The sequence below is a fragment of the Babylonia areolata genome, chromosome 21, assembly GCF_041734735.1.
Source record: "Babylonia areolata isolate BAREFJ2019XMU chromosome 21, ASM4173473v1, whole genome shotgun sequence".
Taxonomy (NCBI): domain Eukaryota; kingdom Metazoa; phylum Mollusca; class Gastropoda; order Neogastropoda; family Buccinidae; genus Babylonia; species Babylonia areolata.
Genome location: NC_134896.1, coordinates 47,185,549 through 47,204,238, shown reverse-complemented (window position 1 = coordinate 47,204,238; position 18,690 = coordinate 47,185,549). Strand labels below are relative to the sequence as shown.

At 41.5% G+C, this 18,690-nt stretch overlaps 1 protein-coding gene across 1 annotated transcript in view; it reads right to left on the bottom strand.

The window, feature by feature from the left end:
* Positions 1–1,715: 1,715 nt before the first annotated feature.
* The window catches only part of LOC143296150 (elastase-like), a 17,927-nt gene continuing 952 nt past the window's right edge, over positions 1,716–18,690 (bottom strand). Inside the window, exons 3-4 of the mRNA XM_076607952.1 lie at positions 7,215–7,414; positions 1,716–5,773 (exon numbers count right to left, since the gene is read on the bottom strand). Of these exons, the coding sequence (XP_076464067.1) occupies positions 4,034–5,773; positions 7,215–7,414 (1,940 nt within the window). The 3' untranslated portion in view covers positions 1,716–4,033. The remainder of the gene's footprint in view (positions 5,774–7,214; positions 7,415–18,690) is intronic.

Genomic DNA, 18,690 nt, shown 5'->3' with positions numbered 1-18,690 from the left:
CGGAATACTAATGTGTTAAGAAATCTCCTTGATATGAAAAACCAAATTGAAAGAAAAATTGTTTGACGAGTTGAATCAATTACAGTGAATGAATGGAGCAGCGAAATGGCGTATGCGTATCCCACAAAGAAGGTAAAAGAGACATACCATATTGAAAGGGACACTAAAAAAAAAAAAAAAAAAAAAAGAAGGCCGTGAGGCCAAGGTAGACAATCTGGTAGTCCATACACTGCAACTACTAAGTACTTCTGCCATACAGTCATGCGTTGGTACACTTGGCTTTGTAAACAGACACGACTGACTCGAGCAGACGTTCGTTAGAACTCCTTTTAATCTCTTTTCCTTCAACATGCACCAGCTATTGGTAAGATACAATATTACTGTCTCTATAGACGACCGTATTCATACGCAGTACGCTACTAGTACATCTAGTACTTGTTCAGTATGTGCTGACAGCCCTGACGCAAACAAAAAGCAAACCCACTAAAAAAAATAAAAAAAAAAAAAAACGTTTCACAGCTCCACTGGTCCACGTGATTTGTGTAATTTGGGAGATGGTGTGTGTGTGTGTGTGTGTGTGTGTGTGTGTGTGTGTGTGTGTGTGTGTGTGTGTGTCGTGGCTCGTGTACATTTATGTGTATTTGTTTGTGCTTTCATATCTGTGAAACTGCATGTGTGTTGCATATCTGTTATGCTTGTGCGTGTGTGTGTGTGGAGGGGGGGGGGGGTGTGTGTGTTGGGGGGTGGGGGGGGGGACCGTGTGTGTGTGTGTGAATGTGTGTCTACATGTTTTACATTTATTTGCTTATTTGCATACTTAGCATCATTATTGTCTTTTTTTTTTTTTTTTTTTTTATTGCTATTGTTATTGTTATCATAATTATTATTATCGTTATTATTATTATTATCATCATCATTATTATTATCTTTTCTTTTCTTTTTTCTTTTTTTTTTCTCAAGGCCTGACTATGCGGTGTAGCCTATACGGATTTGTCCGAACGCAGTGATGCCTCCTTGAGCTACTGATACTGATATTGATACTGACACTCTCCGTTATCTCCCTTTGTGCCAATGACATTGTTATCGGTGCAGCATAGAAAATGTCAGCTGGTGGTTATTGCGCGGTTTGTTTTTTGTTGTTGTTTTTGTTTGTTTGTTTGCTTGTTTGTTTTGGGGTTGTTGTTTATTTTTTGTTTTATTTGTTTTTGTTTTTGTTTTTTTCATAGCCAGTCACGGATCTACCAATAATTGCCTGATGACACAAATTATCAGAGCGTTTGGAACTGATACTGCAGTTATGAACTTTCTCTTGCCATTATTTTTTTTCTTCTTCTTCTTTTTTTTTTTTCTTTTTTTTTCTATCAACCGGAGCCGCTTTGAGTTCACGAAGCCCCCACCCCCACCCCGAACTCCCCCTCTCCCTCCCGCTCGCCCCTCCAGTCCCCACGCACACACACACACACACACACACACACACACACACACACACACAAACGTACACACACACACACACACACACACACACACACACACAAACGTACACACACACACACACACACACACACACACACACACACACACACACACACACAGAGGCAGACAGAGAGAGAGAGCGTATATCTATGTTTGTGTTTGTGTCTGTATTTGTGTATGTAACTGCATGCAAGCTTGCATGTGTTTCTTCTCATCAACACAAAACAGGAAGTACAAACAAATATCTGCTCATTAAGTTTAATACGCCATTGAAAGCACATAATTAAAAAATAAAAATAAAAAAAAGCAGTATGTACCAGAGAAAGCTGTAGAAAACGTCCGAAACAGCTGATGAAAGTCGGTATATCTTAAGTGTGTGAAAGAGTAAGACGATGAGAATGAGAAAAGGGGAGATGTATACCTATAGTCAGAACTTTACAAAATCAAGATGTTCAGAAAAAATTTTTTAGCGTCTAATAGGGCCTACATTAGCAATATGGTATGTATATGATCAAACAAAATCCCCATCTATTCACGCATATCACTGATGAAAGCGAAAGTAAAGAAAAAAAACAGCAACAACAGTGACCTTATGTAACTATCTTTTAACAAGTTAAATCTTATCTATAGTGAAGAGTGGGAAACCATGTTGGATTACATGAAAAGAAAAGGGAGAAAAAACAACAACAATGACTTGGAAACCATGTTGAATTACATGAAAAGAAAAGAAAAGAAAAACAATGTCTGGGAAACCATGTTGGATTACATGAAAAGAAAAGAAAAAACAATGTCTGGGAAACCATGTTGAATTACGTGAAAAGAAAAGAAAAAACAATGTCTGGGAAACCATGTTGAATTACGTGAAAAGAAAAAAAATGACAATGACTGGAAAACCTTTTTTAATTACATGAAAAGAAAATAAAAAAATGACTTGGAAACCATGTTGAATTAAATGAAAAGAAAAAAAACAATGACTGGGAAACCATGTTGAATTACATGAAAAGAAAAAAAAACCCAAATGACTTGGAAACCATGTTGAATTACATGAAAAGAAAAAAAAACAATGACAATGACTGGGAAACCATGTTGAATTATATGAAAAGAAAAAAACACAATGACAATGACTTGGAAACCATGTTGAATTAAATGAAAAGAAAAATAACAATGACTGGGAAACCATGTTGAATTACATGAAAAGAAAAAACAAACAATGTCAATGACTGGGAAACCATGTTGAATTACATGAAAAGAAAAAAAACCCAATGACAATGACTGGGAAACCATGTTGAATTATATGAAAAGAAAAAAAAAAACCCAAAAACAATGACTTGGAAACCATGTTGAATTACATGAAAAGAAAAAAAACACAATGACAATGACTGGGCAGCCATGCTGAATTACATGAAAAGAAAAAACAAACAATGTCAATGACTGGGAAACCATGCTGAATTATATGAAAAGAAAAAAAAAACACATAAAAAAACAATGACTTGGAAACCATAATGAATTTCATGAAAAGAAAAAACACAATGACAATGACTGGGAAACCATGTTGAATTACATGAAAAGAAAAAAACAACAATGACAATGACTGGGAAACCATGTTGAATTACATGAAAAGTAAACGAGAGAGAAAGCAAGAAAGGCAAGGCCTTCAAAACTCACTTGTGATGCACACTTAAAGAAATAATAATGATAATTTTTTTTTCTCTCTTTTTTTTAAGAAATAAAAAAAGCTTGTTGAAATGTGTTCTCTATTCGTTATTATGATTAGATTCACTGTGCGCGCTTCGCGTTAATTTTTTTTTTATTTTTTTTTTTTTTTTTTTTTAATTCAAAGCAGATTCGAACCATGAATGTTTGGGTCGAGAACGAGCTTTTTTATCCACTGCGCTAACGCAGGTTCCTTTAAAAAATCATTATGAAAGCATGTTCTTTTAGCGGAATAAATCGACTAGGATGATCAGAGTGAGAACGCTGTTTAAATCAAGTTATTTTTGGTATATCTCGGGCATTTAAGAATTTCTGTCAGGTCCGAGGTAAAGAAGACGTTCCCATCGCCTCAGATGCACTGCAGTGTATGTTCGATATTTATAGATCTGCAGAAATCCATGTTCAACAAGCATCGAAAGTACGACACCGTCCATTCAATTTCTCTTTTATATTCATTCTAGTTACTTCACTATCCACCTTAAAACATTCGTATGCAGTAAAAACGTCGATGATTACCTAAGAAATTCTTCTTGTCTAGTCACAGTTGCTGAGAAATCATTTACCCATCGGCAAGCAGTGGTCCAAAGGGGCATGACCTTTCCCTCGTGAAACGATTAGGGCTGTCTCTCATTTGCTAACTCATGATTCATCTGTGTCAATGTCCTTAATGCTTCTTGTCACGAGAGGTAACGAGTGTTTTGAATAACAGAAGAAGAGAGATGATCAGATCATACCATAAACACACAATAATCGTGTGTTGTTGTTGTTGTTTTTTTGTTGTTTTAGTTTTGTTTTTTTGTTTGTTTGTTTTTTTTAAAACGTTAAATGTTCACTTGAATGAGTGACATCAGTTTGATTTGGGGAACACCATGATAACATAAGAATGAAAGAAATTGAAGACATGACCCAAAGAAGAAACTGACTGAGGCGGAAATTCTTTGTCTTCATTACCCTCTTCTTTCCCCCCACTTCCCTTTCCATTTCCATCTTCTTGCTCTTCTTCTTCTTCTTCTTCTTCTTCTTCTTCTTCCTCTTCTTCTTCTTCCCCACTATCATCTTTATTGTCTGGCTCCTTTTTCTCTTGATTGACAATGCAGTATTTCTCCCAGTGGTAGTGTAAAACAAAGGATTCATATGTCCGTTCTCGTGTGAAATTTTCCACGCAGTTATAGACAGCAACAAGGGTGACATCGTTCAAAGGAGCAACAGAGTCAGTCGTCAGAGTGATACTGATGTGAGTACTACGGTTCTCTGGAAGCTCATAGGTGACAGAGTGCAGTCCTTCAGCATAGACCTGAACGTTGTTCTCCACAGACCCCCACTCGTTGTCTGACAGGATGATGTAGACGTCTCCAGAAGAACTGCTGGAGTTCACTGTCACCGATTCTACAAATTCTCCTGGTACACTAAACACAAAGTTTGGTGAGATGGCTCTGGACACCTTGATGTCACTGTACTTCTGGTTGTTTCTCAAGCCCATGACATGATCTTCCACGTCACACACTTCAATCCCCACCTCTCCAAAGGCTTGGCGGAACTTGCTCCCATCCTGACCCAGGTCGTAGGCAGACTTCATGACGTCACACGCTGCCTGCACGTAATTGGACATGTGATGCCAGTACAGCCTGTTGGCGTGTAGGAACACGTGGTACACTTCTCGGATTGGAAGACCATAGTCATGAACCAGGATGTAGAATGCATGATTGTAGACTCCACTTCCCAGATGTGGGTCCAGAAAGTCGGTGAAGTTGTCTGCATGAGAGATGGACCTGTTATCTTTTGTGGGGTCATCAAAGTAACGAAGAGGTGGAATATCTCCAACCGAGACCTCAAACCCTACCAACCAGTCAGCTCCTTTCAAGTAGGCCTGTGCTGTCTCCCCAGTCATGTCAGAGAAAGCCTCATCAATACCACCCCACTGCTGGTAGTAGAACAGGTTGGAATTTTTCTCTGTGATACCGTGGGCAATTTCGTGGCCCACAATGTCAAGGGATATGAGAGGATGACGAATTCTACCGTTACCATCCCCAAAAGAGCATTCATATCCATTCCAGAACGCGTTGCTATAGTTGGCACCGAAATGAACCCTCAGGATGATGATATCTCCCAGCGGAGACATGTTATACCAGTCCTCAAACATTCTGCCCACTACTGTGCCATAGAATAGAGCATCCAGCAAGGGGGAGTACCCTCCATTGACATAATCATCAATCTCTTCACAGTTGTAGGAGCCCACCTTAGCCTGGCCTTCTCCTTCATTACTGCTCTCTTCCCTTGTAAAGTTGTTGTCGAGCACACGGACATACTTGTTCTCCAAATAGCAAGTCCCGTTTTCCCGCCTTACGTCCAGACATCGTTGAAGTTCGCCGTATCGGATTTTCCCGATCTTCAGGTTGCCCCCAACTCCTGTGGCTGTGCAGTCACTGCAGGTGTCAATGGCATCCCAGCTGACAATGATGCTGGAGTTACGAGCGTCAATCAGACACGTGGGACGACGCTGTTCCTCATCCTCTGGTGAGATCAGATACTGTGCCAGGTAAGCTGGGTACGGATCACCGTTGTCCTCAAATGACACCAGTTCCTCCACCTGAAAACAATTCATGGATCAAATTCAAACCATACGTTTCTGTCTTCCACTGCAACAACGAATGATGCAACTGTGCGTTGATAAAGATGTGTTGGACTGGACTGGTTTGTGACAATGAATTTCGTTACCCAGACCACCACTTTTACTTGGGTCAACTACTTACAGTCATTTTATGTTTAACCTAGACTGGAATAAAAACACCACTGTTGATTCAATTTCAATGCAAAAATAGATACGCTGTCGTTAACTGCATGTGCTAATTGTTATCGACTTTTTATCTAAATGAAACTTGACCACTTGACTGCTGACTCAAAATGGCCCACTTCTATTCCTTTTAGGGGTATCAGCTTATGGTGTGTTTTCAACAAACGTCCATACTGATGAAACGCGAAGTTACAGTCATACAAAAATGATAAAAATGAATGAGTGAGATAGCGAGACATAGACAACCATGCAAACAGACAGAGAGAGACAGAGATTGTATTTCGTACACATGTCCATAATTTACATTTTGGATGAATCACTGTTTTCTCGAGACAAATTTATTGGCGTTTAACGGAGATGACTGAATAAAGCTATTTTAATTCAATTTTGAATCTTTCAGTCATATGAGTTGAACACACTGCAGATCTGACTTAACTTCTGGCCTGAAACGCTGGTGAGTAATGTTTACCTTTGACGCAAAACACTGGTGGTTGTGCTTACCTTTTTGACGCAAACCGCTTGTGAGTAATGTTTACCTTTTGACGCAAAACACTTGTGAGTAATGTTTACCTTTTGACGCAAAACACAAGTAAGTAGTGCTTACCTTTTGACGCAAAGCATTGCTGAGTAATGTTTCTTTACTGAAATGTTTAATGTCATTAGCTGTAAAGGTCTAGTGATATAGTAGGTACAAATCAGAACAAAAATGGTGCAAAACAAATACAATGGAACGGAAAGGAAAAACATAATCAAAGTAAACTACTCAGGGATAAGCGGCACTTCGGTACTTTGTCATTTGCTTCATAAGTCCATGTGGCAGGCGGGTGCTGTGCCTTCCTCCCTCACCCCCCCCCCCCCCCCTCCCTCCACCTCCTCCTGTATGTAGTCTTTACCTTTCGACGCAAAACATTGGTGAGTAGTAATGTTTACCTTTTGACGCAAAACATTGGTGAGTAATGTTTACCTTTTGACGCAAAACGATTGTGAGTAATGTTTACCTTGTGACGCAAAACGATTGTGAGTAATGTTTACCTTGTGACGAAAAAAAACTGCTGAGTAATGCTTACCTTTTGACGCAAAAAGTTGGTGAGTAATGTTTACCTTGTGACGCAAAACACTGATGAGTAATGCTTACCTTGTGACGCAAAACACTGGTGAGTAATGCTTACCTTGTGACGCAAAACACTGGTGAGTAATGCTTACCTTGTGACGCAAAACACTGGTGAGTAATGTTTACCTTGTGACGCAAAACACTGGTTTGCTGTGTTTCGTCCCCACTGTGCTGCATGCAGAGACGCATGGCTTCTTCAGGACCCAGCTGGCTGACCTTCTCAAAGTCAAGGTCGATGTTTCTGTACACGTTGCCACTGGCATCCAGCACGTGACGGCCGTCGTGATCCGTCTCCAAGGTGACCACAGCATCCGGTATCACTCGTCCTGAAAGGAGTTGAATGGTTTTTAATGGTTTTTTTTTTTTTTTTAAACAGGACAAAGAAGAGAACCCAAAGATTTCTGAACTTTCAAGGAACTTTGCATATTTGGACAGTTTAGCAAAGAAAATAAATTACTGGTTGTGGTAAAAGTTCCTGGTCTGTGTCTGTGGGTGTTCACGAAAACGAGAGTTACCAAGAAGTCCAATCGAAAAAAAAAAGGAATCATTGAAAACAGTAATTTATGGATTTTATGACACTATATATTGGGCTGTCTTGGAAAAAAAATAATAAAGAAAAGAAAATAAATAACTAAAATTTTTAACCTGTATTTTTGCCCGTGTGAAACCAATACACCCAAAGAAAGGTGTTTAGGCTTCCGGTTTTACCTCCGACGTCGGCAGGTACCTTTCTTAATAGCATTTAAATATCGTGTTTTATTCAAGTGTTAGAAGTGACATCCTGTTGGGAAAATCATCGCCTGCAGTCTGTGTGGATCTGGTGTATCACCTGTGTTCGTATTTTGTGGTGCAAGTGTGTTCAGTGTGAGGAGCCCCAGGTTAGTGCTGTCAGTGGTGTATACCAGGCCCAGCCACGTGTTCCGCCATGGCGGCGGACACGGAGTGCGGGCCGGTGTTCGTCACGGCGAGAGCCCTGCCGAGCTTCAATGGCATGCCTGACACTATAGACTTATGTATAGCAGCAGAGAGAGTTACGGGTAGAGGCACCATCAGAGGTGCTCAACGCATTAGAGGTTTGTGGCGCCTTTACCCGCAACAAAAACAATTCAGAGACAAACTGCTGATAGAGGGCATTGAGTTGAGTGGAATACACATAAATTTGTTGGACAAGAACCCTTTTGCCTTCAGTGACAGTGACGGCGAGGAAAAACCAGCCACCAAAGTCTGGATTTCAGACATCCCACTGCATTGTGGAAACAAAGACATTGAAACGGCGCTGAAAAAGATAGGCTCAGAAATTCGATCGCCTATAAAGAACGAACTCGCAAGAGACAAAAGCGGGCAATTGACAAAATGGGAAACGGGGAGGAGATTTGTGATTATCTCCACCCCAAAAGAACCTCTACCCCCCAAAATAAAAGTTGGCATCTTCCATGCCGGAATATACCATAAAGAACAAAAGCAGGGGCAACCGAAAAAGTGTAATAAATGTTTAACAGTGGGACACGTTGCGGCAGAATGTCCCAACCAAGTTGTGTGTATCTCATGTGGTGTTGAAGGGCACAAGAGGGGGGATCCTGTGTGCAAACCACCACCCCACTCCCACTCCCAGGCAAACACACAATACACCACAGAGATGTGTACTCAACCAAGCAGTGTGCAGGAAGAGAGTGAGAACGATGCTGACGCACATGAGCCCTCGCCTGCCGCGAGCACGAGAGCAGTGCCAGAGGAAAGGAAAAACACGCAGCGCTCACGCTCACACAGCACAACAAAGAGAAGACGCAGCCAGTCTTCGGAGGAGGAGAGGAGTAATCTTCGCCGCTCGCGGATTGAGGATTTCTTCTCGCAGAAACTAAAGGAAACGGGAGACAGCAATGAAAGAACGGAGCCACCAGCAGCAGACAGCGCCATGGGGGATACCTGATATCACCGGTGTTCTCTCCATGTCTTCCCCCACCACGACCCCGGCTATGTTTTACGGACTTTATGATTGAATGAACAACGATTTTTGATGTGATGTTACCACTTCAATGGCTAACGAAATTAGCATCGGAACTTTGAACGTTAGAGGGCTCCGAAATAAGCTAAAAAGAATGGCCTTGTTCAAATACTTGAGAGAAAGGAAACTAGATATAATCTGCCTACAAGAGACATATATTACAGAAGATTTAGCTTCCCAAATTAAAAGAGAGTGGCATGGAGATATTTTTTACAGTGTAGGAACAACAAAAAGTAATGGTCTCCTTACTCTTATAAGTAAAAAGCTACATTATGATAATATGGACCTAAAACATTCCACCAGCAGAATATTAAGTCTTCAAGTTAGTATGAAAGATAAACTACACACAATTATCAACTGCTATGCACCAAATACCACGGCAGAGAAAGTAGCCTTTATTACACAGCTCACAGCAGTGCTACAGGATAGTGAATCAGATCATATATGGGTAAACGGTGATTTCAACATTGCTCTGAACGAAATTGATAATATATCAGGATTACAACATGCTGAAAGAGAAATTCAGTCGCTCACGGAAATGGTAGCCAGTTTAGACCTGCATGATGCATGGCGATCCCAACACCCAGACACAGTGGCTTACACGTGGTCACGACCCAACCCTTTCACTGCCAGAAGAATAGATTATATCTTTTGTGATGCCATTGCTAAGACGAAAATCAAAGAGGCGAATATTGAAACGTTCCCACAAACAGACCATAGACTTGTTACAGTCACCGTAAAGCTAAATAACTTCCAAAGAGGAACGGGGTACTGGAAATTCAACTCAACACTTTTGAATGATAAAGGCTTCACAGATCAGAAAAATAATACAATTGATGAACATTTCAATGAATATTATAACAACGATCCAGAAACCGCATGGGAAATGCTGAAAGTTAGAATAAAGTCTTTCTGTATACAATATGCAATCGGCAAACGCAAGGAAAAAAAAGACCCAAATGAAAAGTTAAAGCAACTAACAGAACTAGAAAACACTCTAAGTGGGGATCCACAAAATAAAATGATACAACAGCGAATACAGCAAAAGAAAAGAGAGATTGAAATGCAGGAAATGCATCGAGCAAGGGGAGCCCAAGTTAGGTCACGAATGAAATGGATTGAGGAAGGAGAAAAAAATACAAAATACTTCCTTAATATGGAAAGAAACCGGGGAACAACAAATATAATATCGTCACTGAAACTTGATAATCGAACTACGGAAAATCCATCAGAAATTATAAACGAAATTAAATGTTTTTACCAAAACCTATACAAAGAAAAGAAGGGCAGATCGCAAAACCGAAGTTTGACACAACATTTCCTCAGAAACGAGTCATTTCCAACTCTTTCTCATGACGAACGAGAACTGTGCGACGTAGATTTGTCTATAGAAGAATTCACACAGGCCCTCCAGACTCTAAATAAAGACTCTGCCCCAGGCATTGATGGATTAACCCCTTCGTTCTACCTACACTTTTGGGAAAGACTAAAAATGCCTTACTTCAATTGCATTATTTCATCGGTCCAAAATGGACGACTTCCTTATTCGTTAAAGAAGGGCGTGATTACACTATTACATAAAGGTCAAAATCTGGACAAGAATAACTTAAGTAATTATAGACCGATTACATTGACGAACACAGATTATAAGATTTACACAAAAGCTCTCGCTAAACGTCTGCAAAAGGTAATAAAGCAGATAATAAATGACGATCAGGTAGGTTTTATAAAAGGCAGAAATATAACTTCTCATCTAAGGCTTATTGATGATCTTACTTCATATATAGATAAAACAAATCAGGCTGGTGCACTAGTAGCGCTAGATTTTTCCAAGGCCTTCGATACTCTATCCAAAAAATGTATCACGGAGGCACTCAGCATCTTCAATTTCGGCCCAAAATTTATACAGTTCATCACAACCGCGATGAGTCAATCAGAAAGTTGCATCCATAATGGAGGTTGGCTATCTGAATGGTTTCCTGCGGAACGAGGAATAAGACAAGGTTGTCCACTGAGCCCTATGCTTTTTATAATTGCTGTTGAGATCCTTGCAATTAAAATCCGGAATAACCAGGATATAAAAGGAATCTCTGTTCGAAGTGGTTCCATCAAAGCAACAACAAAAGTCAAACAATTCGCAGATGATACAACATTAACAATGAAAAACGAAAGAGACATTAAACTAGCGATCCAAATTGTCGAACAGTTTGAAGAATTCTCTGGTCTAAAATTGAATAAGCTAAAATCGAAAGGTATATGGCTTGGTACAAAGAAAAATGAAAGCGGGAAGGTTGACGAAATCCCAATGATAAACGGAAAACTGAAAATCTTGGGAGTCTACTTTTCGGCCTCTATAGAGGCATCGCTAATCAAAGAAAACTGGTCAGAAAAAATCGAAATCATCCTGAGGATAATAAAGACATGGGAACGCAGGAATCCTTCACTATATGGTAAAATAATACTGGCAAAAACCCTGCTTCTGTCACAGCTCTCATATATCTTGCAAGCGTTGGCTATACCTAAAATAACTCTAAATTACATCAACAGTATCGTATACAGATTCCTATGGAAACGCAAATACAACAATAAAAAGGCTTTCGAAAAGATAAAGAGAAGCGTGCTTAATCTAAAATTAGAAGAAGGTGGCTTGAATATGATAAACGTGGAACACCAACAAAGGATGTTTCTTGCAAAATGGGCATCCAAAGTTGTAACAGAAGATAGAGACAGGTCTTTTTGGACACTATTAGCTAAAGAACAAATGTCTCCCTTCACGAACATTCATTGCACGTTCAACGCAAACATCGCCCCAAACGAAATACAAGGCTTAGATAAGATGAATTCGGTATTTTGGAAAGAAGTCCTAAAAGCTACTACAGCTTTGAATACAGAACGACAAATAGAAAATACGCGGACCGAACCAATTTGGAACAACAAAAACGTTAAATACAAAGGGAAAACTATTTTTTTCGCCAGATGGGCAAAAGCCAGTATAAACTACCTACAAGATTTGTGGACTACTGGAAATCTAATGACGTACGAACAGATAAAAGACATAGTTGGATCTCACGCTGGCCTTGTGTTGGAGTACAATGCCCTGATCAATGCTATACCAAATGAGTGGAAAGCTGAAATGAACAGAGACCCTACACAACACACAGTTGGACACGAAATCAACACAGACAGAGGGTTCCTGAGTACATTACATAACAAAACGATCAGAGAAATAATAAACAAAAAACAAAACCATGACATATGCGCAAGTCAGTTCTGGAAACGAAAGCTAGATATAAATATAAACGATTACTTTACCACAGCTCGTGACTGTACGAAAGAATCAAGACTGAGGCTGCTTCATTTTAAGTTCATTCATAATATTTACCCAACCAACATTATGTTGCATAAAATGGGGGTAGCAAATTCAAACAAATGCATGTGGTGTCAAGAGGTTGACTTCATTGAACACTCCTTTTATCACTGTCAGAAATTGTCATCTTTTTGGAAAATGGTACAACAATATATCTTGACACATTTTGAGCAGCACATCAATATTAGTGAAAAAGTCGCTCTTTTTGGACTTCCCAGCTCTTTTAAACTGAAAACAAATCTCAGAAACCAAATCAATCATGTCCTGCTAATAGCACGACTAACAATCTCCAAGTTCAAATATGGAAAATGTAAACACTTAGAACTAATATTTGATACTGAGATAAACATGAGAGTGAACACCAGGGATCGATTTTAAAAAGGCATTGGAAAATATTGAAATATTGGGAAAATTACAACCAAGTGAAAGAGAGAGGGAGAAAGAGAGAGAGAGAGAGAGAGAGAGAGAGAGAGAGGTGCATGCTACATTGCTTTGCATGTCAGCAAGAGATGCCTATGTGACTGTTGTATTCATGTTCTATATAGGTATGTGTAAGTATGTATGTATGTATATATATATATATATATATATATATATATATATATATATATGGAGAGAGAGAGAGAGAGAGAGAGGGATTTATATATGTATGTATGTATCTAAGGAAATAAAGTAGATTTAGGGACCAAAAGGGAAAAATGATGACGAGCAAAAATAGGATCACACACACACACACACACACACACACACACACACACACACAAACGCGCGCACTCACCCCACACATTAACACGCACGACTTTACACGTGTATGCTCATTTACACACTAATGGCAATACATGAAGGACCAGACACCCCCCTGGCCTGCCACCAAACGTGAAGAAAACAAAGAAGAGGAGATGGACGGGAAATGCAGTACGATGAAAAGAGGACACCGGGCAACAACCAGTGGAAGAACCAGATGAAGAAGATAAAATGTATCAGCAGGATGGAAGAATAAGCCCAGGACAACAACAACTAAACAAGCTGCAGCTCTGAAGATGAAGTCAGAGGATACAAGGCGACGAACCCGAAGGGCAAGAGACAATGACAGAAAACACGAGAAGAGAACCCACAGACATACAGAAACATACAATAGCGAACAGCCAACTCTGAACCATTAATGAACAGACAAAAATGGACATAACCAAATACAAAGTACATTACAGACACAACACAATAAGGATGGTCTCAGTATAGACCAGTCATCCCTGATGACGGAAATGTCTGATTTCCCTTTTAAAAAAAAAAAAAAAAAAAAAAAAAAAAGAAAGGTGTTTAAATGTTTGTTATGGTAATATATCATGTGCTATAAAAATTGATATTGTTTTTAACCATTGCTAAAACATTTCAGATATATCAGATCAAAATCTACAATTCTTACAATGGCAAAAGTTTAAGAAGTTCATATCACCATAATGACCACTGCCAGGCCTAGAAGTACATTGGAGGTCTGATTCTTGAAGGCTCTGCTGACCAGCCCAAACCATCCAAGAAATGTTAGTCCTCTGTTGACCTGACGCAGAACGAGAACGCTCGAGAACGTTGGAGTCTTACCCCTGAGTGTTGCTGGCGAAATGCTGACAGACGATCAGGAGAATGGTGAGATACTGAACCAGTAATTTCAGCCTACCGTGAGGTCTGATGAGGACATCACAGAAGAGGATTTTGTCCAAACATATCCCGTACCTCTTCTCAGTCCAAATCAGCTTTTCTGTAAAGTGACTGATATGGGAATATTTGGAATCCAGAAGCTGTTGCGTTTTCTCGACCCCATCAAAGCATGTGGACTGGATACAATTTTCCCTTTGTGTCTTCTTGCCACGGAACGGGCCCCGTCGTTTACTTTACACTTCCAGACCGCACTCAGTACTGGAGTGGTCCCCCTTCTGAGTAGAACGATCCCCACGTCAGCTGGAAAATTGTCGTCCCACCTCCATTACAGGTGTCTTCAACACAGGCTGGAAAATGTTCCATTCAGCACAAATGTCGACTGTTGTGAGTGGCACAGAATTGTCTGCCCAAAGCAATAAAATTTTCATGGTTTTATGGGGCATAGATTTCAGGAAGACTTGCTTGTTCTGGACCTTAACCAGGCTTTTGACAAAGTGAGCCATCATCCCCTGATCCAAAGGCTTCTACAATACAGCATCTATGGTAAACTCAATGACAGGATAGAGAATTTCCTGACCATCAAAGCAGTGTGCTGGCGTCAATGGAGCACAGCCAGAGATCGATCCAGTTGATGCACCAGGGCCCTGTCCTGTACATCATTGACTTACCACAATGACTGACGTCTACAGGCAGAATGACAATAAGCAGAGAGATTAATTTATTAGAAGGAACGTGACTTTACGTAAACAACTAGAGAAAAAGATGAAGAAATAAAAAGATATACAAAGCAGTCATACAGGGGAAACCTTAGATAGGTTCAAAAAGTATATTTCTTATAATCACACCGTGGTGGGCTCAGCAGCCAAACTAGACAGACAGAGAGACATGGAAAACAACCTTTTATCCACGTTCAAAACAAAGCTGTTCCCATGAACCACTCTCCACACTCTTTGCTGAGGCGACAGAGCCCCCCCACCCCACCCCCCTCCCCAACTCCCTCCTCCCCCATGCCCTCCCCCATCCCCCCTCCACCCAATCCCCATCCTACACCTACTTGTTTTGCTTTTAAATGGACGACGACTTTAGTCCTCGCTTCCCCCCCCCCCCCCCTCGCCCCCCTCCTCCTGTGCTCTGCCCTCCTTCCCTCCCCCTCATTTCCACCTCAGTCCCCAACCCCCACCATTCCCTTCGCGGTTTCAAGCCCGTGGGACAAAATGTTCATCTGCAGCTTTGCACCAACACGTAGATGGAGAGTTTAAACGACATCATCTGCTAACCTTTTGGAAACAGGTCAGAGTGCTAATGAAGGAAAGAGCAGAGGAGAGGAAACAGATAGCTGTTACTATTCTGTATTCTGTTGTGTTTGGAGGAGTCCATTTTCTGAATGTGTTCCATTCTCTCTGGTGCTTGGGAAAGTCCCTTTGCTAAAAAAGCTGTCCTGATCTTCCTGATGTTTGGAAGAGTCCATTCGCCATATGTTCTAGTCACACTGGTTGTTGGAGTGGTCCATTCTTTATGTCATTCTGTTCTCTCTTTCTCATGGCCGCATTCGCTTCACTGTATCTATTCTCCTCTCAACATGAAGTGACGGCAAACAGTGGACAGAGACCTCAGACATGTCTACAGACGATGGTGTGACACCAGCGAAGTGGCTGAGGGCCAAGGACTATTCAGCACCTTGACTGTCTGTTTCGTCCAATGATAACAGAAGTCCTGAGCGCTGCAGTGGGAAATATCTTTTCGCCACATTTGTTCAGTTCTGATGGTGGTGGGAAGATATATACGATGTTCTATCTAGTATTCATAATTGATTCTGTTCTCTCTCTCTCTCTCTCTCTCTCTCTCTCTCTCTCTCTCTCTCTCTCTGGGTATCAAATGTACACAACATTTTGTGTCGAAATGGTTTTGGCATTGTGTGGCTGAGCAATGGCGTGGGTTAGGAATATGGTTTTCTGGTAGAATTAAAAAATAGACTTATTTCCTGTCATATGCAAAACTGGCATTAAGAGGTAGAGAATAATGATAGATATAACTGGTTCTAATCTTTTAAAAACATAATCTTAGCAGAAAAATACCTTACTTTCATTACAAACAAATGGCACAGAGATAACTTAATTAGAGTTCGATTAAGAGTACGTGGATTAAGGAACTGTAGGCAATGGTTTCTACGTGAAACAAAATTAGATGCTATTTGTCCATCCTGTGAAATGGAAACCGAAAATGAACTTCATTTTTTGTTCCACTACTAAGCATGTAAGATTATGCGTAGTAACTGTGATATTTTAGAATCAGCTGGTCAAATTTCTGGCCAAACACGTGCAGTAAGTATTCTATCCTGTAGCAATGTAAATGTTATACAAGATCTGGCAAAATACACCCTGCAAGCAATGAAAATCAGAAAAATGAAATTGCATTTAGTAACTGTGACTGAATATCAATTGTCCTTTTGAGCGAGCGAGCACGCGCGCGCGTGTGTGTGTGTGTTGGGGGGCGGAGGGAGTGAAAAAGAGGGAGGGGGGAAAAGTGTGAGTGCGTTGTATCAGCTTGCGTGTACGTGCATGTTTTGCGTGCAGGTACGTGCGTGTTTATCTCTTGGGTATGTGTATGTTGTGCTTACGAGTACGGAGGCGAGGTGCTGACAGACGAGCTGACCTCCCTGTTCCAGTCTATCTGGGAGAGAGGGGAGGTCCCACAGGATTTGAAGGATGCTTCAGTTGTCCACATTTACAAACGGAAGGGAGACAAAACATCCTGCGATAACCACCGTGGAATCTCTCTCCTCTGCATCGGCGGCACGATCTTCGCCCGCATCATACTGAACAGACTGGTTGACCATGTCATCCCTGAAGCACAGTGCGGCTTCCGCTCAGGCAGGGAAACATGTGACATGGTGTTTGCCATACGCCAGATGCAAGAGAAGTGCCGTGAGCAGAACAAGGAGCTCCACATGGTCTTTGTAGACCTGACTAAGGCCTTCGACACGGTGAACTGCCGTGGTCTGTGGAAAATCCTCCTAAAGTTCAGCTGAGCCAAATCCAGAGAGCCAAATCTAGCTGATTGCGTCATTCCACGATGGCATGCATGCAGGCGAGAGTATAGGAAAATAATGACATGTCGGATCCATTCCCTGTGGTAAATGGAGTGAAGCAGGGCTGCGTCCTGGCACCCACACTGTTCTCCATTCTCTTCTCTGCCACGCTGATTGACGCCTTCCAAGACAGACCGGGGCATCTACATTCAGTTTCGCACAGATGGCAAACTTTTCAGCTTGCGGCGACTCCACGCTAGGTCCAGGGTGTTTGGGGCACTGTTGAGAGAGTTCCTCTTCGCTGATGACTGAGCGCTTCCTGCACACACCCATGAGGACATGCAGTTCATTATGGACAGGTACTCAACCTCCTGCAGGCGCTTTGCACTCACCATTAGCCTCAGCAAGACCGAGTCCATGTACCAGCCAGCTAGCTCACAGAACGCCAGTGCCTCCCCCCCACCCGCAATCAAGATCGATGACACAGAGATCAAGTCAGTCAACAAGTTTTGCTACCTGGGCAGCACCCTATGAAGCAACGGAGCCCTTGATGCAGAAGTGACGCTGTGCATCATCAAGGCCAGCTCCGCCTTTGGCAGACTCAACAACAGGCTGTGGAACAACAAAGGCATCAGTCTCAGCACCAAAATCAAAACCTACAGAGCTGTTGTGTTGACCACCTTGTTGTACTGCTGCGAAACATGGATGACGTTTCGCCGTCACATTCAACAACTTGAGCAGTTTCACCAGAGATGCCTACGAAAGATCCTCAGCATAAAGTGGCAAGACAGGGTCTCCAACCTCCAGGTCCTAGAGAGGAGCGGCCTGCCCAGCATCAAAAGCCTGCTGATCCAGTGCCAGCTAGTGTATGGCCAGCTGAAGGAAGGCCACCGCGAACTTGGAAGACTCTGCAAGCGCTTCAAGGACACCTTGAAGACAAACCTCAAAGTTTGTGACATAGACATCGCTTCCTGTGAAAGTGATGACCTTGACCGCTCTCGCTGGAGGATGCTGTGCTCTAGTGGCATAAAGACGTTTGAAAACAAGAGAACGCTGGCCATTGAGGAGAAGCGTGAGTGAAGGAAGCAGGGCTCAACTTCTGGAGTCGTTTTCCCTTGCAACACCCTTGGGAAGTGCTGCGCATCCAGAATCGGCCTCTTCTCCCCTATGAGGACACACACCGACAGATAAGCCTGACTACCTACTCATCCGTCAGTCCGACGGGAGACTCCATCATCACTCCATCATCATCATCATCATAATCATCATGTGTATGTTGTGCTTACGAGTACACGCATGTTTTACTTGCAGGTAAATGCATATGCGTGTGTTGTAAAACAGAGAGGTAAGGTGGCGGTGAGAGATGCCTGTGCCAGTTTCTAAAATTGTGCTCACAATTGTTTGTAATGTCCCGTGTCCGAAAGTTTCATTGCTGAATGGACATTGAAATGATTGTCATTGTCATTTCCATTATGTGTGTGTGTGTGTGTGTGTGTGTGTGTGTGTGTGTGTGCCCATAACATCTTCATCTATCTATCTATCTATTTCGTAC